Source organism: Zingiber officinale, chromosome 1B (assembly GCF_018446385.1).
Source record: "Zingiber officinale cultivar Zhangliang chromosome 1B, Zo_v1.1, whole genome shotgun sequence".
Taxonomy (NCBI): Eukaryota; Viridiplantae; Streptophyta; class Magnoliopsida; order Zingiberales; family Zingiberaceae; genus Zingiber; species Zingiber officinale.
The window spans coordinates 139255266-139283209 of record NC_055986.1 but is presented as its reverse complement, the minus strand read 5'-3'; the positions used below and the strand labels follow the sequence as shown (position 1 = coordinate 139283209).

Genomic DNA, 27944 nt, shown 5'->3' with positions numbered 1-27944 from the left:
CAATTGCATTACAGCAATTTATAACACATAATGGTCTAAATCTTATCGAGATTGTTATGATCAAGTTTACAATTAACTGATAATTGAAGGTTAATCATGAATACCACCAGTTTTAACTCAAATATGGCAAAAAGAACTCAAATATGATATATGCGCAATAAAATGCATGTGACAGTTTGACTTGGATATGCTGACCATTCACCAGTTTTTAGTCACATCCTATGAGACTTTAGTGCTTCAAAGCGAGCAGTCAGTGCTGCATAATCAGACAAGTTTGGATGAACATGAGTAAGTGAATTCATCTGTTGCGAAGGCAAGACTGGAGGAGGTCTATTTGGAGAAGGATCCGACTCCTGTTCACCATTCTCTGATTCATGACCGTCTGAGTCATCAAATTTTATATCCGAATAAACAGTCCGAGAGATGCAACTGTTCCTTCTTAGTATCTTTTTTTCATTCAGGTCGGCACTATCTATGCTGTCATCATCCAAAGTGTTTGATAAACTGAAACTCTGAGAACTGAAGGGCCTCTTCTCCAGGGTCTTGGCCTCATAATTTGAAGGAGCATGTGTCCCTGATAGATGGTCTAGTTCCTGCTCTTTTTGAAACGCAACCTGATTAAATTTATTGCATTTGCATACCAAGGTATCCACAGGGGTCGGCTGATCAAATGGATGAGAATTCTGATTGGCAACATGGCTTGCTGCTTGTTCACCGTCAATTGCTTTTTCGGCAGACTCTGAAGAGGCTTGAGCAGCTGAGACAGGGTCCTTGAATTGCAATTCTTTTCTGTTTGTAGTAGGCATAGACATTTAAGTAGTAGAAAGGTTAAATCACTTATTAATCTCTTACATGGGGACAAAAGAAAAAACCTGTTAAAATCCTTTGGTTGTTTAAGAAATATTGGTTTAACAGAAACATTTTTGACGTCTGCAAATGCTCGTGGTCCTTCCTGCAAAATTAAATATAGTGAGACCAAATATTTTAAAATTTGACCAACACAATATACAGTATTCATTGAGAAACACAATCACAAGTGATCAGATGCATGTGCAACCATTCACACACGTATCTGTGATTGTGTGTGCGTGTGCATGTGTGCAGGAGAGAGTTCTGGAACATACTATAACTCTCTCTGGAGGTACAAGAAGCTCCTGCTCTAATTCTGTTGAATCCCACTTAACCTGATACTCCTTTGCTATTTCCTTCAAGACTTTCAGCTTAACTTCACCAATAGGTTTCCTCACTGATAACTTCTCTATTAACTTCAAAATAGGGAGAGAAAAAAGAAGATAATCTTAGGAATAAATAGAGCAAACAAGTAAAATTTCAGCGTCTCATAGTTGGACATTGCATTAGCAAGCAGAGACTAATCCAGCAGATCTGGATACATATGCATGCAAAATAATAGCCAAATTCACCTTAAAGCAACCTAAGTTTAATAGAAAACATAATTTTGAAATTTCAAAACCTATGCTTTTCAGTTTGAATATACAACTTAACAAAAAATATTTTCCAGGAAGGACAGCACTACTCAAGTTATGCACCCACTGGAACACCATCTGAACTTTGAAGTTGGTTTCTTTCATATTGTTACCATCTTTTATGTGAATGCTCACTTCAGATAGGATGTGCAATTCACCCCACTGAGTCAAAACTGAGGACCAAAATGGGCCATTAAGTTACTAGATTGACAAAGGTATGTTCTATCCCTCTCTTACTCCAAAATTAAGGACCAAAACATATGGACATTGTATCTTGTGTTATTAGGTTACTGCAATGGCGTATAATCTGTCCTTGTTCATTTATGCTATAGTTGTATGCTTCAGATGGTTGGGCATGGGCTAAAATCATTGAACTGCTACTCCTAATATGGATCAGCAAGATCTATTTCATATGTCAAATAGGATTCTTGGCTACATCTGGTCCTTCTTAAAAAATGTCTACTCATGAAATCTTCTGAAACTGCTCCTCCATATGCAGTGACACTACCATCCTCTGTGAATCATGTTTAGCCTTACATCCTAATAGTAAATATTCTTCACAGCATTTCTTGCCTTAAAAAGATACTCATGAAATTCTCAAAAACTGCTACTCCATATGCAAAGATACAGTACTTTGTGAATCATGTTTAACCTTCCATTTTGAGGGTGAATCCAGTTCTCGTATTTCATTGTAAAACTAGGATGAATTTAGAGTCACATCTCTTTAGGGATCCCTTGTCTAAGGTTAAATTCTCTTCATCCTTTGTCCACTTCACCTGAGTTGACAGACTTCCAATTCTTTGAAGTTGGACAGATAACTCAAGGATCATAAACTAAAGAATACTATATCAAGAAACATACAACAAAACAATTAAAAAGGTTCTTTATGAGAAAAAGTCTTACCAAGCAATTAACTTCAGATTTAGGTCGCAATTCAGTCGCAGCAGATACAAAATCTTTTCCATACTTCTTTTCAAAGATAAGAAGAATTCGGCTAAGCTCTGGAATGTCTGAGCACCTTGGAGAAGCATAGATCAAACTTGAAATTCCTTCTTTTAGATCTTGCGGGCAATCCCTAAAATATTCAGGATAATCTTAGAATGACTTCACCAAAGTTTGTTGATACTTAATGCCAGCAAGGTAATAAACCTTTGTTTAGCGATGATAGGTAGGCGAGCAACTATTAGCTCGCAGAAAAGTTCAATGATGTCATTAGCTGCCATGACATTTTGTTCTCGTATCACATGCTCAACCTACAAACAAATACCATTAATTCAGTAGATTAAATGTTTTCAAGAAACTGACAAAAGATACCTACACCATGTTCAACATATTCAAAGTATATATGTATTATAACTTTAAAAAAAACTACAACAGTATATATATTGGAACTTTAGCTGACTATAAAATTGTTGAATGGAAAAAGGAGATCCAATACTTCATAATTTAATTTGGATAAGGCATCTCATTATTGAATCTCAATGAACAAAATTTTTATGCAACGACTCAAAAAAGGAAGTGACTATGACAGTTGCTCCATATCAAATGACAACCAATGACTATGTGAGATAAGTGACTCTCAAAGCTGATAGAAAATTCATGGTTAACTCTATCACAGTATTTCATTGTGAATGAACTTGTCATAACAATTCATATGCTTAAATAAAGTGTCAGTCAACTTTTGTGAAACTATCTAATACAACTAAACCAATGGTTTTAAGTAAATATATCAATCATGGAGAATTTTTAATCAGTGACACCTATATGTTGTAAGATGTCTCATATGAGAGTTCATGAAACATATTTGTTGGTGCCATTACCTATTTAAAAAGGGATGTTCGATAACAAAGAAGAACAAAGACAATTGAATCTTAAACCTAAACACCAAGCACCATTCAAGAAGTGTGGAATTAGTTGAATCCAAATAAAATGGAAATGTAGTACTTGGATTCTATTCTTATTTGGATATTTTTGAGTTTTGATACCAAGAAGAAAGAATGTAGTTTTTATCCTCCAAGTTTTACCAAGAAGGGGGTTAGTGCTCCCTCTAAGTTTATAATTCTATTGGGTAAAATGATCAAAATTTTAAAATAATTTAAATAGTACAAGATAAGGTTGTGTGCAATAGATCTAATATGACTCAATTCTTCTCCGATACCTCATATTGGCAGGAGATATGTGCACCGGGTTGTCCTTTATGTATTTAAATTTTAATGAAGTTACTATGAGAATAAATTTTTTGAGCTTACCTTTGTTTTGGGAAATACAAATTGAATTTCTTTTAGGTTGTCTAAGACTCATATGTTTGGTAAACAGAAAGATATAGATTAGAATTTAATTATACCAAAAAATTGGGATTTGAAAATTCAGACAAAATGGGTTGACTGTGTATTTGAAAGTTCCAGTGAATTCATGAGATTAAAGAGCACTCCAATATAACGCTGAACATTCTACACAATATATGACGGAAGCCTTTACCAGCATAACTTCATGGTCCCGATACAAGTAGAAAACTTGCAGAAGTGTGTTGCGCTGGGGAAATTCCTCAAACCCTATGCGTCAGTATTCTGTTCTCAACCAAAAGGCAAACTCTTGCATTACGATTACAGTTTGATTCTAGGTTATTGTCAAAATAAATCATCCAAGATTCAGAAGAGGGACACGTTATTCTATACATGGAACCAACAACGCAGCTCCTTAATTAACTAAAAAAGTCAAACCCTAAAAAATTCGATCGAATCTACTCCGCGCAAAAGCGCATTTATAAATGCGAGCCACCCGCTAGAACATTATGGTTCAGGAAAAATACGTAAATGAAAAGGGGACAAAAAAGAACAGGTACGAACTCTGATTCGAGCGGTCTCGTCACGCCCGGACTCGAGGAGAAGGGCAACATCACGCCGCATCTGCCGCACCTGCGCCTCGCGCTTGTTCCGAAGAAGCTTGATCCTAGCTATCGCCATCCTCGCCTCAGCTTTGCTACATAAAACCAACACAATAGATCGGAGCTCCAGATTTTGCAAAGAAAAAAGAGGAGAAAGAAACAAAAGAGCGGAGGGAAGAGAAACCAACCATTTGGAGGAGTCGAAGCGTCGGAGAAGGATGGAGGAGAATTCGGCGCCCATCAGCTTCTTGACGGCTCCGATTGTCGACTGATTGATGGAGGAGCGGCTTGCGAGCAGTGTGCGTGAGAGGGCCCTTTTCTTCCGTCGGCAACGGTCTCCTTGATGTGTTATAACGGTCTCCCTGATGTGAAATCTAACGAATCACGCAATAATAAATACCCAATCGTGTACCATTATCGTCGGCGCATCAATATGAAAAAAATAAATGCAATATTGTGTTTTTTTATAATACAGGTGCTATTAATATTACGATTGGCAATTGTGTTATCCCTTTTGAATATTTAAAATTTGATTTATTTATAATTAAGTCGAGTTGAAGTTTTATTTAATAAATATATTTATGACTCGTGAGATTATTCAAATTTTTATCGAGTTTAAATGAATTTAATAAATATAAATTATAAATTTAAATATTCATTAAAAATTAAATTATATATTTAGAAAAATTATAATATTTTTATTAAAATTTATAATTTTATTCTAATAAATCAATTTAATATGTTTATCTATATTTTTCATAAGTAAAATGTAAAATCTATAAATTTAATATCAAAACTATTATTTTTAATTTAAAAGTTGATTCATGATATCACTAATGAACATGTTGACGAGTTGACGAGTTAACGAGCCGAGTATTGTAAAACTTGAACTTGGTTTATTTATTTTAACAAGGCTCGTTAAACGAGCTCAAACGAGCTTTTATCGAATCGAATTTCGAATAGCTCATGAGCAGCTTGGTTCATTTACACCCCTAATAATACTTTATATTCTATCAATAATTAGGTCATTTTATCCGGGTCCTCGCTAGGTTGGTTCAAAAACTGAATATCTATATTATTAAAATAATAATAATAATAATAATAATAATAATAATAATATATTATAAATTTCAATATAAACTTATACAGATAATATAAAAATTTATATTTAAAGAATAATATATAAGATATAAAATTAATTTTTTTAAACATTAATTTTAAAGGTAAGGAATCATATTATATTTTTATAAAACTTATTTATTTATAAAGATGATGTTTTATTTAGTTATTTTGACAATTATCCATGATGGTCAATGATAAAATATTTTAATTTTTTAAAATATTCTTGTTTACTTTAACAATATTAAAAAAAACATGATTAACGTCGAGTCTGGAATGATTGACCCGGCCCATTAAAATTTTTCATTAGTCACCAGGATAAATTGGGAAAGACTCGCAATGGACAATCCAGGAACCCAATATCCTTTAGTTGTATGTCTCATTTCGAAAAAAAATTTCTATAAATTTATCATAACTGGGGTTCGAATTGTGGGTGTTTGAGTGACAACTTGGATACCCTACCTTGGTACTAACAATATTAGAATCTATGATATGTGAATAAAATTTGAAATTTTAATCGGTGTTTCGATAATATAAAACTATAGTATATTGTAATTTAACATTTGAATTTACATTTTAGGTAAATTATACTTGATGATATGTATATGAGTGCAATGATAAGAATTTAAATAGTGAGAAAAATAAACGCATTTATTTTAATTCAAAGAATTCTTTGAATTAATGAGTAGATTTTATTTTAAAAAATAAGAAAATTAATTTGTGGTATAAAAAATAAAAATGAATGGATGGATAATTCATGAGTTAATATTAAAATGAATATAAATGTGTTAATAAAAAATATTAATATAATGAGTATGTGGTATGCGATCATGAAATATTAATAATATTTATAGTTGATCGAGGGAGTGATCAATAGACACTATATGGATAAGAGAGGACTGGTAAAGATGACTGAAGTGGTTCCAAACAGAAAATTCTTGAGCCTCCCAACTCCTCGGGCCTCACACATCCTCTTGGGCCTTCCACAACCTTCTGGCTCCTTGGGCCTCCCAGTTCCACGACCTCTGACATCTTGGGCCTCCGGTCATCTTGGGTCTCCCGACTCCATAACCCCTCGACTCCTTGGACGCCCCAACTCCTAGGGCCTCCTGGCTCCACAATCCATAACCTCCTGACTCCACATTCTCCAGGCCTCTTGGGCCTCCGTGTTCCACAACCCCCTTATTCCTCAGGCCTCCTAGTTCTACAACCTCCCGACTCCTCGGGTCTCTTGGTTTCTCGGGCCTCTCGGCTCCTTAGCCTCCTGACATCAAGTCTCTTAGCTCCTAAATGATGCAGGATAAAGAACCATTTTAGGAAAAAAAAAATAACCATCGCATAAATCTTGGATTATTATGGGAAAAAGACAACGAGAAGAATAAATCTTACATTATTTAAAGAATTAAATAATGGCAACAGGAGGATCAGAATAAAAGGAAAATGTATATTAATTCTTCTTCCTCCTTTAACTTGAGTGTCAGAGTAACTATGTCAATGAATCCCTTGGTCGTGATTCTAACTCTCTTCTATTTCTTGCTTATCTCTGTCTATGGTCCCAATCACATCATTATCCTTGTTGTTATTTGGTGACTGACGATTAAGTTGGTAACATAGCCAACTTACTAGTGATTCACTCATTGATATTCATGGGCAGAATCAAATTGGCGTCGTATGTGGAAACACTATGTTAAGAACTGAACCAAAATGTGAAGATGGATGATATCGGAACACCTAATATCATTATAGCAATAGATGATTTTGAAAATTTGGTAGCAGCAATAGTGTAAGCGGTGTTAAAGGGGCAACTCTCACATCCTACAACAATCAATCCTTCAGCTAAACCACTGCCCCATTTGGTTGCACATCGGCACATCAAAAGGTGTCTGGGATTATAAGAATGCGTTGAATTACTTCTCCTATACCAATTGATAAATCCACAGCTAGAGAACTTTTTGTAGAATCTTCTGGCGAAACCCCTCATGAAGGTTTTCTAAGGGAAAAATGCCTTGAAATTTGTGGTCTGAAAGCTCCTCAAGGTCCTCCATTCTCAAAAGACATCTTTCAAGATGCATTATCAAAGCACTTTTGGGTATTACAGATTAAAGAATATAATGGTGCTATAGATCCAGAAGATCACATCTATAAGTTTGAAAATACTTCTTTGTTATACCAATATATAGATGGTGTCAAGTGCAAAGTTTTCTTAACCACTCTCTCAGGTTCATTGCACAGATGGTTTAGTCGACTCCTTGCCTCTTCTATTCAGAATTTTTAGGAATTTAAAACCGTCTTCGTACAACACTTTGTAACTAGTTGAAGGTATCAGAAAACTCCACATGATTTATTTGCTCTTCGACAGAAATTCAAAGAACATCTCAAAGAATACTTACAACTGTTTAACCGAGTAGCCATAGATGCTCCCTCGGTTACCCAAAAGTGCATGTTAGTATTTTTTTCTCAAGGTTTGATTGATGGAGATTTCTTCAGGTCCTTAGTAAAAAAGCCCCCAGGCAATTTTAGAGGATTACAAGTTCAGACTCTTAAATATATTCAAGTCGAGGAAGCCCAGTCAATTAAAAGAAAAGAAACCCCAACTCTGACTCTTGTCCCCACTCATTAAAGCAGAGAGCTCCTCCTCCACCCTTGCAAAATCAAGAATTCACAAATTGAAGGGAAGAAAAAGTGGAACAAACTATGGAAGTAATCCCCACTCTTGCTCTCAAATCCGGCCAACAATCCCATGAGGTGATTCAATATTATCCTTATCATCAATCAAGAACTCACTACATTCGAGATTGCCAATAGTATACAAAGGAGTTAGAATGAATAGCTGATAAGTTAAACACTAAGAATGAATCGAACAAGAGGAAGTCTCCTGAACCTTACAAGCGTCGTCGTCACCACAATATTGTCTAGCCTGTAAATCAGCGATCCTATTATCCTTTAAAAGAACCTTGAGGTTCTTCTCGGTCTCGACAGAAGGTTAAAAAAAAAGATACCAACAATGGCAGAGTTAACACTCGAGGAACAATAAACATAATCTCAGGAGGACCTACGAATGGAGATTCTACTCAAGCTCGAAGGGCCCATGGCCGCAAGCTGGAAGGTTATGTTGTCAGCACTAGTCAGGAAGGGAATGAGGTCCTTCCATAAATTTCAAACTTGTGAATCTATTAGAAGTAGAGGCCTCCCATGATGATGCTGTAGTAATTGAAGTTTTCATTGACACTGGCAGTGTTAGGGTCGATTGATGCTAGGAGGGGGGTGAATAGCTTGTCGCACTCCATTTGCTTGCTTCGGTGTTGTTGATATGCAGTGGAAAGAACTCAAAACAAGACTCACAACGCTAACACAAGAAATTTACTTAGTATCAACCTCAAGAAGAGATGATTAATCCAAGGATCTGACCCTCATTCACTCATTCACTATGAAAACACTCATTCTTGGTAACTACCAAAGGGGAGAAGCCTTGTACAACGCTCACAATACAACAACAAGAAAAAGAGAAGCAAATACAAGTAAAATCTTACAAGATTTATAACATGGAGCCAAAACCCTAGCTTCTTCTTCTTGCTTGAATACACCTCTTGACTTGCTTGGAAGTGTACCAACACTCCTCTCTAAGCCTCCAATATTTGGTGTGTGTCGATGAGCTTGGTGGAGAAAGTCGCATGAGGTTGGGGATGAAGCTCGTGAACAACTGCTGAAGAAATCACTCGCCAATGACATTAACTTGCTCAACGGTCACAACCCAATTGATTGGCTGATTGATTGGGGAAGCTGAATCAATCAGCTGATAGATTCAGCCTTCTTCTGTACTCTCACGTTTGCGTGAGAAAACTGGCCTCAATCGATTGACCAATTGATTGGGGAGCCCAATCGATCGACTAATCGATTGGGGAAGCTACTGTGCGCGCGATATAAGCTTCCAATCGATTGGCTAATTGATTGGGCTACCATTTGTCATAACATTATGCCCAATCAATCAGCTGATCAATTGGGCTTGGTCTAATTTGATCACTTGGTTAAATTGACTAACCCTAGCTTGCCCAAGTCAAGTCTAGGGCTCCTAAACCCAACATCTAGTCAACCGTGACCTGTTAGAACTCCTCGTGCCTAGCATCCGGTCAATCTTAACCTGTTGGGACTTTTTCACCAAGTGTCCGATCAATACTTTGACCCACTTGAACTTTTCTCCTGGTGTCAAGTGTCCGGTCAACCGTGACCCACTTGGACTTACTATCTCATGCCAAGTGTCCGGTTCGTCCTCCATTGCCCACTTTGACTTCCACCATATGTCCGGCCACTCTTGACCCATCTGGATTTTCTCATGCCAAGTATCCGGTCAATTCTTTGACCTACTTGAGCTTTCCAACACCAGGTGTCCGATTATCCTTGACCCACCTGGATCTACACGTGTCTGGCTTCACTCATCAGGTCTTTCCATCTGCCTGACTTCACTCACCAGGACTTCCCATCTACTTAACTTCATTCACTAGGACTTTCACCTATCTTCACTCACTAGGATTTTCATCGACTTGGCTTCACTCACCAAGACTTTCCATCTTCCTAGCTTCACTCACCAGGACTTTCACCTAACTTCACTCACTAGGATTTTCACCTGCCTTCACTCACCAGAATTTTTCATCTGTCTAGCGTCACTCACTAGGTCTTTCACCTGGCTTCACTCACTAGAATTTTCCCTTGCCTAACCTCCAGTTAGGATTTTTCCAGTCAAGTATCTGGTCAACCTTGATCTACTTGACTCTTCTTCACATCAAAATGGTCATCCCTTAATCATAGGAGAATTATATCAATAATCTCTCCAATCGGACGATTGCATCTGCAATCTCCATGTATTATCAAACATCAAAACTCAAATATCAAGACTCAAGCTTGAGCCAACTTAAGTTTAGTCAACCTAGTCAACTTGACCCAGGGATATTGGACCAACAGGTAATTCTGTCAATATCATCTTTAAAATTGCTTTTGATCATACATAGCTAGATGGAGAAGAGCTTCATCATATACACACTCCCTTGTATGCTTTTGTTGGTGCTGGAAGCCCTATCTAATCAAACTTGTGTTTGATATTTGGTAAAGGTTAAAAGTTAAGTTGTGTTGTAATCTAACAAGTATAAATGAGTGTGCAAGAAAGTCCTAAGTGATCTTTGGCAAGGTAAAAGTCCTAGTTGAGGCTAGGCAAAAAAGTCCTAGTGGACACCAGGTAGGTGGAAAAGTCTTATTTGTGACTAGGTAATGAAGTCCTGGTCCATGAGACTGGGCAAAGTCTTGACAGGTTGAGGACATCGGGTGAAATCCTAGGGTCGAGGACACTAGGTGAAAGTTCTGGGGGTCGCAGACACAAGGCGGAAGACTGGATGAGTCGGGATTTGGACATCTAGTGAAAAGTCTCGATGTCTCAGATACTAAGCAAAAGTCTAAACAGTATGGAGAACCGGTTTGACAGAAGGTAATCTCTCCTGAGAGGAGTAGGTGAGGATGCATTCCCTGTAGAGGGGACAGTAGGCATTCCCTGTAGAGGGGACAGTAGGCATCAATCCAACTTAGAGTTTCAACAGAACTCAAAATCAGGACTGGACCGTATAGAGACTATCAAAATTTACCCTACTTTACATATTATTGTGTGTTTTTTTCCAACTTTATGGTGTAGGTGTTTAAAAGTGAAAGGTAGTTAGACAAAGGGCTCTGGGCGCCCGGAGCTTGTCTAGGCGTCAGCACGTCCAAGCGGCCGGAGGTACTCCAAGTGCTCAGGTCAGTGGCTATGAGGGTGAGCTGAGTGGTTAGCCTTCGTCACCTTAGGCATTCAGACGATCTAGGCATCTAGAGTTGCTCCAGGAGCCCTGACCAACAAAAATTCATCTATATGTTGAGTTGGAGCATGTCAACTGGCCAACCCACATTAGCAGTCTAGGTGTTCGAACAGGTCTGGGCGCCCGGACATCGATAAACTTTGTCGGATGAAGTTTCGATGAGAGAACGTCACATTAGCACACTCCAGGCACCTGGGAGTAGATCCAGGCGCTCGAATGGGGCTATTAAAGGAGGGTTCAACCAGTAGCTTGAAGACAACAATCCAAATGACTTTTGCTCTTGTGCGCTGCTTAAAGAAGCTCTTGGCGATGATGTAATGCTCGGCGTTCGAAGTCGAGACCACGAGTATGCTAGGATTTAAGACTAAGGTATGGAGGAGATCAGGATCTGAGGCCAAGACATAAATTATATCGTGGAAGATATCTAAATATGAGGCTAAGGAAATAGAGATGTCGATGGCTGAAGTCAAGAAATAGAAGATGTCGGAGGAGGTGTCTTGATCTGAGTCTCAAGCAGGGGAGATGTTGACAGTTGAGGCCGAGCCATGAAGGATATATGTCATGTTTGAGACTGAGGAAGGGGAAATTTTGGCAACTGAGGCCGAGACATGGAGGATGTCGGGGGAGATGTCTTGATCTAAGGCTAAGGCAGGGGAAATGTTTATAGCTAAGGCCAAGATATAGAGGATGTCAGGTAGACATCTAGATCTAAGGCTAAGTTCAAGGAGATGTTGGAAGCTGAGACTGAGACATGATAACTGACTTGTCCAATCAAATTCGAGTCTCATCTGAGCTGGGTCTAATTCTTTTTGGGTCATGTTTGACTCACCTTAATTTTGATGGTCAATTTAGCACGACTTTTCACCACAAGGCTTACATGAAGGCCGTAAGATTCCACCACATCAACAATGATGAGGACTATGATGATAATGATGGAGAACAATAAGGAGGACAATGACATCGACTACGACGATGACAACAACGCCTACTTTAATAGAGGGTCCAGTCTGTTTGACAAAAACAATCTGCTGCCGAAGATTTACGGGATATTAGATGAATTTAAATACACCGAATTAAATTCACTTATCTGTCAAATGGCCTGAGCTTATAATCTCCGGCTGCCAACAGGGACTGGTATCTGCCAAGTGCCTAACGAAAGTTGCACAGTGGTTGAACGGGCTAGCTCCCGAGCAAGCTTGAGACTGGCCGAGCGTAGTGACTAAGCGAGCTTATAGCCGATCGGGTGAGCAGAGAGACCGAGCGAGTTGAAGATCGGCCGAGCAGCTTAGTTGAGCGAGCTTGGCGATCGAGTGCCGAGCTAGATCAAGGTCGGTCGGGCAGATAAACCAAGCGAAGTAGCGAAGTGGTCGGTCGGGCAGAGCAACAGAGCGAGCAACCGAGCGAAAGATCGAGCAACCGAGTGAACTGGAGGTCGGCCGGGCCAAGAGGCCGAGCGAGCTGGAGGCCAGCTGGGCCAGGAGGCCGAGCGAACTGGAGGCCAGCCGGGCCAAGAGGTCAAAGAGCTGGAGGCCGGCCGGGCGAAAACTAGAAAGTGACCAGACGAGCACGCTTCCGAGAAACTGGGCAGGCGAACAACTGAGCGAAGTGATCGGTCTAGAGCTGAGCGAACTGAGGCCTGCGATAAGCGCAGTTTCCTTGAAACAGATTTACCCCACCTCCAGCTGTGCTTCGAGACTTTCTCAGGACATCTGTTTCCCATAATACAACGGTGAACCGTGATTCCACCAAGCACTGGTGGTCACAGCGAACTGAGTGATACCAGAACTATCACAGACACTCCACCGAGCAAAATTTGCATGACAGAAGAGGGAAAGTAGGTGGAGAGTTTCTGTTGCAGCCTCCTTATATAGGAGCTTAGACCAATGACAGTATTAATGATCGTTTAATAATCATTAACGTCAACGTTTCACTCGGCTGCATTAATCTTTTCTTTAATGCATCCACAAGCAGCAAAAAAATTTATGTCCCACTCGTCGTCCCAAGCCCATCGCCGGCGGCTTTTGACCGCCGCCCCGATCAATAGCATAACCCTTAGGGAAGGTGAACCCAAGGGGGTCGCCATTAGCATGATTAGCACCGGAATCCAGCCAGATCTGAGCAAACTTTCCTCTACCGTCGATCTAAGTCCCTGCTCAAATCCGGTCGAATTCCGGCGCCGATGGCGACCCCCTTGAATTCACCTTCCCATAATATTGATCGGGGCAGCGGTCATGAGAGAAAACCTCTTCCCATATATTTATTCACATTTTCAATGCATGTGAATCAATATAAATCAATCTATTTGCCTTGAAATTCTTAATGTGGGACTAAAGTATCATTCATAATGGAGCATCTTTTCTCTTACACCTCTTCTTCATTCACATCTCTTATATCCAACACAGTCTAGTATCTAGCGACGGTGGAGGGCCTCAAGATGATCGCTGCTGAGGAACCGGACTTATGCCTAGAGGATTTGGGGATGATAGTTCTAGTGTTGACCATGCCTTGTAATCATCTCTTTCATAAGGCATAAGGCGTGTCTGAAGAAATGGCTCGAGCGGAATTGCTCGTGCGCTCTCTGCCACTTCTCGCTTCCCCAAGAACAGCAATAGCTCGACAGTTCAACGATCTGCGACTAAAAGTATTGCTGATTTCTTACTTCTTTTTGGAACTGCAATTATTTTAACTCGAGTAACACGAATTAGATTGAATGCTTCGGCAATCATACATAATTTCAAGACAATTTGATTAATTAATTGCGATCCCAACTCAATTCTGGTTGGTTAAGTCGTAGCTATTGGAACCAGTCGATAGTCAGAATAGCCTCACATCTGCAGCCATAAAAAACAGGGCTTCCTCATCTGAGTGGTTAGCTGACGCTTGTCAACGATGTTATCACAAAAATCATTTTCGGTTAGTCAAGCGAATTATTGCCTTTGCGGGTGAGTACTAAGTTAGAGTTTTGATTTTGCATGCAAGTTAAATTTACAAATTAATTTACTTGTGAAAAAAAATATTTTTTTCATTGAAATCTAATTGTTTGAGTTTTGTTTTAATCTTGAAAGAAAATGTTTGACCTAAATAAACTAATCGTCTATGTAAAAACATTCATTATATTCATTTGTCCAGTGACGATGACAAAGTTTTTATTTTAAATTCCATTTTATGTTAGATATCCGGTCGGAGCAAGTTTTTTGAGGATTGTGATGAAATGGTTGCGTGTCAGATTTTGAGCCTTTTGATGCTGTCATACAAACCTACAAGGGAACAGCTACTTTCGTAATGGCTACTAGTAGCCTACATGTTAATCTGCCCTTGATTGTTGAGTGAAGACACCGAAGCATGTACAACACTGGTTCACATGGAGATGATGTTCAAATCAGGAAAAAAAAAAAGAGTAAAACAAATAAACTAATTCACTAATTCTGTAAACTGCATGCTTAGATTTCACTATGTAATGCCCAGAAAAAAACAGCCTTCAAATACTTCATATTAGATATTTTAAGATACGCACATCTTCTAGATCACTTTTGCTCAGCAGCAAATATTAATTGATTATACTTACGCGGCTAGATTTGCGCTAATAGCTTACAACTGTTGATCGGCTTCATGTCCAACTCAGTAATATTTTGCACTTAAGGTGAATTGTTGAAATGAGCATTGTCGTCCCTATCATCAAAAACTAACACCATCAGCAAAGACATCTTCCTCGGTGTCATCATCGCTATCACTGAAGTCAGTATCATAAGAGTCATCATCATATGCAAGATCTTCCGCATCGTAACTCTGGTAATGAAGTCAGAGTCCAGCTAATTAGCCATATCCAATTGAAGGATTAATAACATATAAAATTAGCGAAGTAACAAAAATCTTTTCTCCAGGTAAACTAGCCTGCTACAGAATTGGGTCAAATATTTCCAAGAAACTATACCAAGGAATTGATGCTTGATTGCGAAGAAAGTTCCCAATATAATCAACAAGGAACTAATAAACATTTAAGTTTATTCTAACACATGATTTCAATGTGGTAAGCAGAAAGATTATGTAACTTATATGATATTTACCTTATCTAGATTTACTGGTTGGAGAAAAAAATTCCTCGTCCCAATACAATCAATAAGGAACTGTAAGCATTCAAGTTGTGGTAAGAACAATGATTTTGTAATTTTTATGATATTTACCTCTAGATCTACTAGTTGGAAAGGTTGAGTGGTGTTAGGAACCCAGATCTTTACATCTTTCTCCATTCCAGAACTTGCAAGCATGGTGGTATAAGGGTGCGATACAGTAGAGTTCACCACATGTGTATCACCTTTCATAGCACGTAAAAGTACCCCATCTTTCTTTCTCCAAATAAATATGCGACCACAGTCTGATCCACTAACCACATAGTCACAATACGGTCCAAAAAAATGCACATCCTTCGCAGTCTGTTCGCTCCAACGTCCTTTGTACAACTTAATCCCTAGGCTCGCATTGGATGTAGATAGGACTGGATTAGATTTATCTTCTGAATCACAATCAGAAAGTAAGGACGCAGGATTTGAACCCAGACCCTGAACTTTTGGAAAGAGATAGATATATTCGTTCATATAAGAGACCAGCAGCTCACTTGAATCAGAAAAACACAACCCTGATATCCCGTCACTATGATCAATCAGATGTGTAGGACAGAAATTTTCACATGGAAGACCATAATTTGTTGATCCATCCCATTTGCACTTGCGAATGTCATATACCAGAGCATAGTCATGTGCACCAGCAACTGCAAGATAGTTTGGGTTTCTTGGGTCTATTGAAATAGCCATAAGCTTGACAAATGATGTATAAGTCGGTCTTCTTCTAAACGGTCTGCATATGAATAACTTTGTTGAATTTTTGCATCTAAGGTCAAACTGGGAGCAAGTAAACTACATCAGAATTGTGTAAATGAAATTCTGTAGAAATACAAGAGACATATTACACAACTCACATGCTGAACTATGCCATCTTCACCACCACTATAAAGAACATGAGGATTTTGCGGCTCAAATGCTACCTTATGAACAGCATCATCATGTTCAGCTAGCAATTCTGTAGTTACTTGGCCACCTTCACGTAATTGTGCAAGTCTTACCTGATGAAAATTTAGAGACTCCAAGAGACATTATTTGCTCTTAAAGAGGAACTAGAGAAGAAATAATGCCAAGAGATCATATTGCAGCATATACCTCACCATCTGCAGCAGATGTAACAATAGTCTGATGATGAGCTGTACATGGCATGAAGCGTGCCTGTAAAACAATGTCTTTATGTCCAGAGTGGAAGGAAGTCCTGACAGTCCCAACCTCCCAATCCCACAATATTACCATTTCATCATCTGATCCGGATACAAGAATATTCCCATTTTCATTGAGACTCACAGTATTTACATAACCATTATGCTTGTTAAGTTTTCTGTCAATTCCCAAACGCAGAACAAAATCCTGGTTAATAATGGTTTAGAAAGTTAAAAACCATCTCTGGAAGACGAAAAAATAGGAAGTCCAACGTAAATAGAAGAAAAAATTTCTATCAGAACCAGGCTGGAGCAGTAGGTTCAACTGGTCAACCGAATCAGAAGCTAAACTGGTAAAAATGAATAGGGAAATTTTGGTTGAACTGCATCTGGGCTTGGTTCAACAAAAAACAAAATCAGGAAACAGATGGGTGACAGTTTCATCCGCTGTTAGTATTAAAAGCATCGCTCATGATCACAAAGTTCAGATAAGAAACTATGTAGCACCCATGCATAAGTGCAGATTTTTCCAATTGTGTTGTAGATAAGGCAAGCTGTTGATTTTAGATAAGCCTCCATTCAGGAGTCCTTGCCAAATCATATCCAAACATGTTAAAGGTATTAGGTTAATACGGCTATTAGTGTAGAGAGTACAGCTCCACATTGATATTTTAACTTTAGAGTTTCTGAATTATGTCCTATATATATACGTGTAGGTGTGCATCCATAACCAATCCACAGACAGAATATCTAGCATTTGAGTCCAAAATTAGAGACTTCTTTGCAATAGCATGTGCCAGTGGCAACATTTTCTCCAATGCCAAAACCTTCATTTGTTCATTCTTACCTCTGCTTGTGAACTACTATGCGTGCTACAACTACAAGATTATGCCGCTCGATAGTTGTGGAATATCTCAATGAGTTATTTATCCCTTTTTTTATAAAATCATCAATTCAGTTATCAATGCAGTGAATAATTCCTTTGCATCAAAAAATTTCTTGCAGAAGCAGAAAAGGTAAGGAGGGGAAAGAGTTGGAGATGAATAGGCAGAGAAGATTAGAAGAGTGGGCAAAGTGGAACATTTTATTTTATTATCATGTTTCTATATCTCTATCTTCCCAAGTAAACAACACTGAAAGTTTGACTTGTTTCCTCAATTTCTACCTCCCTCTCATTATTTGATTTCCTCATTTTCTATCTTCCGAAAGAAACAGAACTTTAATTTACCACCATATTCCACTTTCAGAGTAGTAATCAAACCCCATAACATCTTGAAAGAAGTTCATAATGCCACCAGGCTAGCCAATATCTTTACCAACTGCATCTAAATACACATACGATCGCCAAAGCTAGTCTCATGTTCATTGAAAATTCAGGTACCTCTATAAAATTCATTAATGTGAGCAGAATGTTCAGGTCTTGGTCTCTCCAATAAAAAAAAACTCGCCATTTTCTGATTTAATATTTCATGCCAAAAACACTGAACTTCCCTCATTAAACACATGAATGCAGAAGAAAAGGTCTTTATAAATATCACCTAAGCTGAATAAGATAAACAAGCAAGCAATAATGGATGAGAGATGTATGTCCATTAACTAACAACACTTCTCTTTAGTATCACCATATTTACTCTCTAGTAGCTCCATTATGCTTTGAATATGTAAGCCTTTGCAGTTGCAGAAAAATAGATAACATCAAACTGTTAAATACTAAGAGCTAAGGATCACAAGAACGGTCGCGACGGCCATCATGGATTCTACTGTTCAGTTCCAATATCATTTCAATGAATGACCACATCACAGAATTTTTTTTAAAAAAAAATAGAGAATAGTTTGAAAAAATTAAATAAATGTATAAATTACATTGATAATAAAAAATAAAATACATGAAGCCATAAAAAATCAATACATCAGTACATAATTATCATACAATGATAACATAATGAGAAAAATATAATGAAAATTATAATGTTGTCCCATAGCAACCGACGTTATCTACCTGAAAAAGAAAGAAAAAGAATTGACATAATTAGGGGCACAGCGACTTGCTACTATAAAGTAGCAACCAAACTTAACTATCACAAGGTCGCAACAACTTTACAACGACCTCATGACCAAGCAAGGCCTCTTCAGGAAGCCTCCTAAACCCTAATTGTTGTTTACTTTTATTGATTTGAAGTTAAAATATTCTTAATTTCACTTGTATCTCTATGTATTCACAGTTTAATTAAATTATTTTATGTGAATTCATAAGGTAAATCTAACCAAACCAAATCCAACATAGATTGGCTACTCGTGGTTCTCATTAAGCCTTTGCTCGCTTCTCAGTGGGAGACATGTGGCACAAGTTTGTGGCCACATAAACGGATGTGGTTGGAGAAAAACCCGGCTCAATTTCAAAATTCTTCAGTCTTTCTTTCTTCTTCCTTTCTTCCTCCGCACGTCGCCTCCGCTCACTCATACATCCTCCAAATTCCTCTTCTCCTTCCTTTCTTCCTTCCTCCCTCTTCCCCTACGTCCTTCTCAAATCTCTTCCCCGCAGCCATCTAAATCAAGAGTTCCGTTCCAATCTGTTCCATTCTTTTGCCGTTATAATGCTCAACAACGCCGTCCCATAGCAACCAACATTATTTACCGGAAATTTAAAATGGCATGAAGCATTCCCATGCCAGAACGCCCGTTCCAGCCGTTCCACATCTGTTCCGACGAACCAAGCTAAGAGCTAGAAACCCTCATTTGCTCCAAGCATTTAACAAAGATAACTACCCAACACGGCTGAAATTTAACCATACTGGATAGATATTTTCTAGTGTCCCACGTAACTTATCATAGAAAGGAATATCAAGGTAAAGAACCTTATCAGTCTCCACTCTTATCACGAGCAACAACAAACTATTGTTAACATGCATTTGCATTTCCACTTCCGAGTTTGGCATAAATCATCCCTGTTATATTGTAAGAGATTAGTCGAAAGTGCAAACTTCATCAGTACCAGATCTTTAATGCTTACACGAAATGATAAATAAAAATAAAACAAAGATCTGAGGGTGAAAAAAAAAGGACGCATGCACCTCCGAAGCCCTAGCGCGATGCGAGAAATTTCTGGGTGACAGGACTCCAACCTCGCGCTGATACAGATTGAGGATCCCGCTGCCGGAGCTCCTCTGGCGCTTCCCCAAGATCACCATTCCGGATTCTCAAAGAGGCTAACTGGTCAAGGACCTTGCCGTGTCACCCGGAAGAGGGCGATGGCAAAGGAACGCAACGCGGTGACTCCGTCGAGAGGATGACAGGGCGAGGGAGGGTTTCGACAACGGAAAGGGTGGCAGTGGTTCGGGGTTTAAGTCATTCAGTCGTGATTCTTAGATCCGCTGTCAAAGTCGTCAGCGATCTCATGCGTAAATTCTACTAAACTATCCTTAACTTTTTTTAAAAGAAATTGCAAATATTTTTTTAACATTTTTTACAATTATTTATAATCTAAAAAACATATAATTATGATAATATTCTTTCAAATTTATTTTAGATTTTTTTTCATTAAATTTGTAGCACGATGGGTTGCCACAAGCTCGATTGTACATTGTGGCAAAAGACGAATACGTTCGTCCTTAATATCTCCGTCAACTCATCCCAAGACCAACACGGCAAGTTGGATTGTACATGAACCAAGACCATCTAGAGTGGCATGGCCCCATCATATGGCATCACTATTTTTTTTCCTACAAAACAGCTGATGTAAGTTAACAGAGATACTATTTCTTTAGTTAATTATGAAGTGAAGCTTACTTTTACCATCAAAGATCAACCAATTAACTAATTATCAGAAAATGTAATTCAATTGCATTACAGCAATTTATAACACATAATGGTCTAAAGCTTATCGAGATTGTTATGATCAAGTTGAAAATTAACTGATAATTGAAGGTTAATCGAGAATAGCGCCAGTTTTAACTCAAATATGATATATATACGCAATAAAATGTACGTGATAGTTTGGCTTGGATATGCTAAAGATTCACCAGTTTTAAGTCACATCCTATGAGATTTTTTAGTGCTTCAAAGCGAGCAGTCAGTGCTGCATAATCAGGCAAGTTTGGATGAACATGAGTAAGTGAATCCACCTGTTGTGAAGGCAAGACTAGAGGAGGCCGTCCCCTCGGATGGATCTAGTGATTAGCGCATGAGGTGTTGTCATAATAAGGTCTGGGGTTCGAATCTCGATAAAGTCGAGGTAAATACCTCCCTTATATGTTAGTCACTATTCCAAAGGCTAATAATCGTCCGTGATTTATAACCTCCTCCATGTTGACCTTGGGACGGATTGACGGGACCACTGGAAGCGAACGTATTTACCTTTTGTCACAAAGACTAGAGAAGGCCTATTTGGAGGGGGAGGTAACTGCTGTTGTTCACCATTCTCTGATTCATGGCCGTCTGAGTCATCAAATTTTATATCCGAATAAACAGTTCGAGAGATGCAACTGTTCCTTCTTAGTATCTTTTTTTTCATTCAGGTTGGCGCTATCTATGCTGTCATCATCCAAAGTGTTTGATAAACTGAAACTCTGAGAGCAGAAGAGCCTCTTCTCCAAGGCCTTGGCGTCATAATTTGAAGGAGCATGTGTCCCTGATAGATGGTCTAGTTCCTGCTCTTCCTGAAACTCAACTTGATTAAATTTCTTGCATTTGCATACCAAGGTATCCACAGTGGTCGACCGATCAAATGGATGAGAATTCTGATTAGCAGGATGGGCTGCAGCTTGTTCAGAGTGAATTGCTTTTTCAGCATACTCTGAAATGGCATGTGCAGCTGAGGCATGGTCCCCGAATTGCAATTCTTTCTGTTGGTAGTAGGTATAGGCATTTAAGTGGTAGAAAGATTAAATCACTTATTAATCGCTTAAATGGGGAGAGAAAAGAAAAAACCTGTTAAAATCCTTTGATTGTACAGAACATATAGGTTTAACAGAAACATTTTTGACATCTGCAAATGCTCGTGGTCCTTCCTGCAAAATTAAATATAGTGAGACCAAATATTTTAAAATTTGACCAAACACAATACGCAATGTTTATTGAGCAATATAATCACAAATTCTCAGATGCATGCGTAAGGATGAACACACGTACCTGTGTTTGTGTGTGTGTGCAGGAGAGAGTTCTCGGGCAATTTATAACTTTCTCTGGATGTACAAGAAGCTCCTTCTCTGATTCTGCTGAATCCCACTCGACCTGACGCTCCTTTGCTATTTCCTTCAAGACTTTCCGCTTAACTTCACCAATAGGTTTCTTCACTGATAACTTCTCTATTAACTTCAATATAGGGGAAAAAAGAAGAAGAAGATAGTCTTAGGAATAAATAGAGCAAACAAGTAGAAATTCAGTGTCTCATAGTTGGACATTGCATTAGCAAGCAGAGACTAATCCAGCAGACCATAAAGCAACCTAAGCTTAATAGAAAACATAGCTTTGAAATTTCAAAATCTATACTTTTCAGTTTGAATATACAACTGAACACAAAATATTTTCCAGGAAGGATGGCACTAGTCAAGTTATGCACCCACTGGAACACCGTCTGAACTTTGAAGTTGGTTTCTTTTATATTGTTACCATCTTTTATGTGCTCACTTCAGATAGGATGTGCAATTCATCCAACTGAGCCAAATCTGAGGACCAAAATGAGTTATTAAGTTACTAGATTGACAAAAGTATGCCCTATCCCTCGCTTACTTCAAAATTGAGGACCAAAACATTTGGACATTGTATCTTGTGTTATTAGGTTACTGTTGTTGGATTATAAAGTTCGCTAGAGGGAGGGTCAATAGCAATCGTTGAAAATCATAAATTGAGTTGAGTAAGCAGCGGAAACAGAAAAATAAGAACAATGCTAACACACCAAGTTTTTTACTTGGTTCGGAGCCTTTGTCGACTCCTACTCCAAGGCTTGCACTCATCAAGTGCTTTCGTTGGACAATCCACTAATAGTTCATAAAAAAAATTACAAGATTAGTACAAGAACTATATAAAACTGAATTACCGACAACAAGAAAATTAAAACGTAGTCACAGGTTGTCGGAGGAGCTTCGCAGCGTCGCAGGAACAGTGCACCAGAGCAATCGTAGAAGGAAGTTATTGTTCTTTGCTCTAGGTGGAGGCCTCCTTATATAGGAAGCTTCGGGCACTCGAATCCCTTCCGGACGCTTGGAGCGTGACGTCGGCCCAATCAATCAGCGTGCTCCACGTTGTGACGAGATAAACTTTTGCATTTCGGGCGCCTGGATCCCTTCCGGGCGCCCGAACCCCTTTTTCCTGCAAAAGTTTTTCCTGTAAGAAAAATATTAGTTCGAGGCAATAAATATTATACTACAAAATAAAAGTTAGCACAAATATATATATATATAAACAGAGTAGTAATTAGATTCTGTCTTCTCGAGACCAGAATCTAGTCACGATCTCAACTTAGATTTTCAAAATGGATCTAAGTTGGATCCATAGTTCCCTCAAACGAGGAATGCGTCCTCACCAAGTCACTTCCCTCCAGTAACTTACCTTTTGCCAGACATCCGGTCAACCTTTCGACATATCTGAACTTTGTACCAGCTATCCGGTCGGCCCGTTGACCTAGTTGAACTTCGTGCCAAATATCCAATCGGCCCGTCGACCTATCTGGACTTCATACCAGCTATCCGGTCAGCCCGTCGACCTAGCTAGATTTCTTGTCAGATATCTAGTCGGCCCGTCGACCTAGCTAGATTTCTTAACAGATATCTAGTCGGTCCGTCGACCTATCTGGACTTCTCCTGCACACTCAGTTAGATCGTTAGATCACAACAAACCTAACTTAACTTACTTTGTCATTCATCAAAACCTGAGTTAAACCGTTAGTGCTAACCGCACCAACAACTACAATGGCTTAAAATTTGTCCTTGTTTATTTGTGCTATAGTTGTATGCTTTAGACGGTTGGGCATGGGCTAAAATCATTGAACTGCTACTCCTAACATGGATCAGCTAGATCTGTTTCATATTTCAAATATGATTCTTGCCTACATCTGGTCCTTCTCAAAAAATGTATACTCATGAAATCTTCTGAAACTGCTCCTCCATATGCAATGACATTGCCATCCTCTGTGAATCATGTTTAGCCTTACATCCTAATAGTAAATAGGATTCTTCACAACATTTCTTTTGTCTTAAAATAGTACTCATGAAATTCTAAGAAACTGCTACTCCATGTGCAAAGATACTGTACTTTGTGAATCATGTTTAACCCTCCATTTCCAATCTTCTTATTTCATTGTATGACTAGGATGAATTTAGCATCTCTTTAGGGATACCTTGTCTAAGCTAAATTCTCTTCATCCTTTGTCCACTGCACGTGGATTGGCAACTCCCAATTCTTTGAAGTCGGACAAGGAAACTAATGAAGTATAAACTAAACAATATAAATCAAGAAACATACAACAAAACAATTAAAAAGGTTATTTATGAGAAAAAGTCTTAGCATGCAATTAACTTCAGATTCAGGTCGCAATTCAGTCGCAGCAGAAACAAAATCTTTTCCATACTTCTTTTCAAAGATAAGAAGAATTTGGCTAAGCTCTGGAATGTCTGAGCACCTTGGAGAAGCATAGATCAAACTTGAAATTCCTTCTTTTAGATCTCGTGGGCAATCCCTAAAATAGTAAGGATAATCTTAGAATGATTTCTCCAAAGTTTGTTGATACTTAATGGTAGCAAGGTAATAAACCTTTGTTTAGCAATGATAGGTAGGCGAGCAACTATAAGCTCACAGAAAAGTTCAATGATGTCATTAGCTGTTATGACATTTTGTTCTCGTATCACATGCTCAACCTACAAACAAATGCCATTAATTGAGTAGATTAAATCTTTTCAAGAAACTGGCAAAAGATACCTACACCATGTTCAACATATATATGTATTAGAACTTTAGCCGACTATAGAATTGTTGAAGAGCAAAAAATGATCAAATACATAATTTAATTGGGATAAGGGCATCTCATTATTGAACCCCTCAATGATACCAAATGCTTGTGTAGAAAATAAAAAAAGGAAGTGACTGCGATGGTTGCTCCATATCAAATGATAACTAATGACTATGTGAGATAAGTGACTCTCATAAAAAATTCATGTTTAACTCTACCACAGATTATTTCATTGTCAGTGAACTTGTTATAACAATTCATATGCTTAATAAAGTGTCAATCAACTTCTGTGAATCTGTCTACTATAACTAAACCAGTGGCTTTAAGCAAACATATCAGTCATGGAGAATTTTTAATCAGTGGCACCTCTTTGTTGTAAGATGCTTCAACTGAGAGTTCATGAAACATATTGGTTGGCGCCATTAGCTAATCACAAAGGGATGTTTGATAACAAAGAAGAACAAAGACAATTGAATCTTAAACCTAAACACCAAGCACCATTCAAGAAGTGTGGAATTCACTAGCACCGACCAATATATATATAGAGGGAAAACAAGTTGAATCCAAATAAAATGGAAATGTAGTGCTTGGATTCTATTCTTTTTTGGAAAATTTTGAGTTTTGATAGTCAGAAAGAAAGAATATAGTTTTTATTATCCAAGTTTTACCAAGAAGGGGGCTAATGGCGGTAATGGCTCCCTCTAAGTTTATAATTCTATTGGGTAAAATAATCAAAATTTTAAAATAATTTAAATAATGCAAGATAAGGCTGCGTACAATAGATTTAATACGGTTCGACTCTTCGCTAGGACCTGCATTGGTGGGAGCTTCTTCGTGTACCAGGCTGCCCTTTATATATTTAAATTTTAATGAAGCTATTCTGAGAATATAGATAATGAGTTTACAATTGTTTTACAAAATACAAATTGATTTTTTTTAGGTTGTCTAAGACTCATATGTTTGGCCAACCTAAAGATGAGGATTAGAATCTAATCATGCCCAAAAAATGGGATTTGAAAATTCTATGAATTCATGAGACTAAAGGGCACTACAATATAACATTGAACAATCTACACAATATATGGTGGTAGCCTGTACCAGCATAACTTCTATTATGACTTAAAGATACACGAATTGCTAATTTCATGGTCCCTATATGGCACTATATGTGGGAACCTCTCCGCCTAATCTGGGGGAAGGGATCCTCTGGTCTGCAAATACTAGACCATCCCCTAGTTTAGCATTTGCATTGGTGGGAGGCAATGGCCCCCACCTGTTTAACATGAGGGGGCCATTGCCTCCCACCAATCCACCTTTCCTGGTCTGGCAGACCAGGAAAGATGGTCCAGAGGATCTCATTCCCTAATCTGGAATGTGAATATGGACAACACCGGAAAACTCTCAGCCATCACCATGATCCCAGAGGATTACGACAAAAACATCGCCGCCACAATGCAAAAGAAAAAATGGAATTTCTTAGGCAGCATTCTCAGTCGACCAAGGTGTTAAAAGCTTATAGGTCTTCATCCTGACGAGACCCTTATTCTCCATATCCTCGCTGGATTCTTATTATGTGATATTCTCTCCCCAGCTCCATGGGCATTCGAGAGTCAAGGGATCGAGTCAGATCCTCAGCTAGTCAATAGATTGATTTTCTATTATATTCTCTCCTCAACTCTACGTATATTCAGGGATCCAGTCAGATCCTATGTCGGTCGACAGATTGATTTTCTATTATATTCTCTATTCGACTCCATGGTATTCGGGAGTCGAGGGATTGAGTCAAATCCTCAGTCGGTCGATAGATTGGTTTCCTATATATTCTCTCCCCAACTCCACGAGCATTCGGGAGTTGAGGGATCGAGTCAGATTTGTAGTCTACAAATTGGTTTTCTATATATTCTCTCCTCGACTCTGCAGGCATTCAGGAGTCGAGGGATTAAGTCCGATCCTCAACTAGTCGACACAGCGATTGTCACCGCCGCCCGCTCAGCATGATCACCGCAGTCTCCCACTCGACACAATCACCGCAGCCACCCGCTCGACATCCGCTTGGTTGCTCAATCGATATCCACTTGGCCACCTGCTCGACACGACACGAAGCAAAGAGAAAGGGGGCTTTTCTTCGTTTTTTCCTCCGCAAGCACACCACCGCCGCAATGGCAGGCACTGCCTCCCTTGCCATAATGTAGTTGATCTTTGGCTAGAGCATCGCCTCCCCTCTCTGCTCTGTGATCCGCCCCCATTATCGTATTTGTGCCCTAGCCACCGGCTGCCGCTGGATCTACACCCTAGCCGCTGGGTTCTGTCGGATCTGCTCCCCGGTTACCTAGGTTGTCCCTTTCTGACGCCCGCCTCCATGGTTGGCCCTCTTCTCCCCCACGAAGGCCTTCCTTCTCACGCTCATCATCACTCTTCCCCCTTTTCGCACACACTCATATGCATCTCCTTCTACTTGTTGCTACTTGTTGTCATCTTTGCACCACCATCATTTCTAACTTGATCGTCGGAGTAGCTGCGCCAGGGACTCCCCCTAACTTGCTTACTGACGATTTCCTTTTCTCCTCAAGAGTTCTTGGAGTCGGTTAATCTGCATGCCACATCACCGACAGACCACCCTCATCACAAGATCACTATACAAGTAGAAAACTTGCAGAAGTGTGTTGGGCAGGGGAAATTCTTCAAACCCTATATGTCAGTATTCTTTTCTCACCCAAAAGGCAACTCTTGCACAACTATTATTATTGTCAAAATAAATCATCAAAAATTCAGAAGAGGACACGTTATTCTAAACATGGAACCAACAATGCAGCTTCTTAATTAACTAAAACCCTAAAATTCGATCGAATCTATACCGCGCATTTATAAATGTGCGCCACCCTTTAGAACATTATGGTTCAGGAAAAAAAAAAAGTAAATGAAAAGGGGACAAAAAAGAACAGGTACGAACTCTGATTCGAGCGGTCTCGTCACGGCCGGACTCGAGGAGAAGGGCGACATCACGCCGCATCTGCCGCATCTGCCGCACCTGCGCCTCGCGCTTGTTCTGAAGAAGTTTGATCCTAGACATCGCCATCCTCGCCTCAGCTTTGCTACATAAAACCAACACAAGCGATCGGAGCTCCAGATTTTGCAAAGAAAAAGAGGAGAAAGAATCTAAAGAGCGGAGGGAAGAGAAACCAACCATTTGGAGGAGTCGAAGCGTCGGCGAAGGATGGAGGAGAATCCTGCGCCCATCAGCTTCTTGACGGCTCCGATTGCCAACTGATTGATCTCGAAAGCCATTTCAAGATGTAATAGTCGGCGCGGCTTGTGAGCAGTGTGCGTAGGTGAAACAGGCGAGCGGACCAGAGGATCCGTGCTCAAGGGACAAAGGCCCCTTTTCTTCGTCGGCAACGGTCTCCTTGGTTTGTAACGGTCTCCT

General features: G+C 39.1%; 2 protein-coding genes across 7 annotated transcripts; both read right to left on the bottom strand.

Moving 5' to 3' along the window:
• Positions 1-17: 17 nt before the first annotated feature.
• Positions 18-27932, bottom strand: LOC121981946 (IST1-like protein). Of its 2 annotated transcripts, none has more exons than XM_042534753.1 (7): positions 27705-27932; positions 27471-27612; positions 2634-2737; positions 2388-2559; positions 1125-1265; positions 873-952; positions 18-789 (listed from the first exon to the last, which is right to left on the bottom strand). In XM_042534753.1, the coding sequence occupies exons 1-7, from the start codon at positions 27803-27805 to the stop codon at positions 213-215; spliced, it is 1317 nt and encodes a 438-aa protein (XP_042390687.1). In that variant the 5' UTR covers positions 27806-27932; the 3' UTR covers positions 18-212. The 2 variants fall into 2 exon arrangements, with proteins under 2 accessions (XP_042390687.1, XP_042390696.1); XM_042534762.1 differs by lacking the exons at positions 27471-27612; positions 27705-27932 and adding exons at positions 3963-4051; positions 4331-4456.
• Positions 14734-20363, bottom strand: LOC121981921 (DDB1- and CUL4-associated factor 6-like). Of its 5 annotated transcripts, none has more exons than XM_042534734.1 (6): positions 19650-20363; positions 16670-16786; positions 16532-16594; positions 16294-16437; positions 15503-16216; positions 14734-15107 (listed from the first exon to the last, which is right to left on the bottom strand). In XM_042534734.1, exons 1-6 carry the CDS (start codon positions 19764-19766, stop codon positions 14997-14999), a joined length of 1266 nt encoding a protein of 421 aa, XP_042390668.1. In that variant the 5' UTR covers positions 19767-20363; the 3' UTR covers positions 14734-14996. The 5 variants fall into 5 exon arrangements, with proteins under 5 accessions (XP_042390668.1, XP_042390658.1, XP_042390650.1 ...); XM_042534724.1 differs by adding an exon at positions 19434-19523 and having other exon boundaries at positions 16532-16786; positions 19650-19782; XM_042534716.1 differs by having other exon boundaries at positions 16532-16786; positions 19434-20361.
• Positions 27933-27944: the final 12 nt, after the last annotated feature.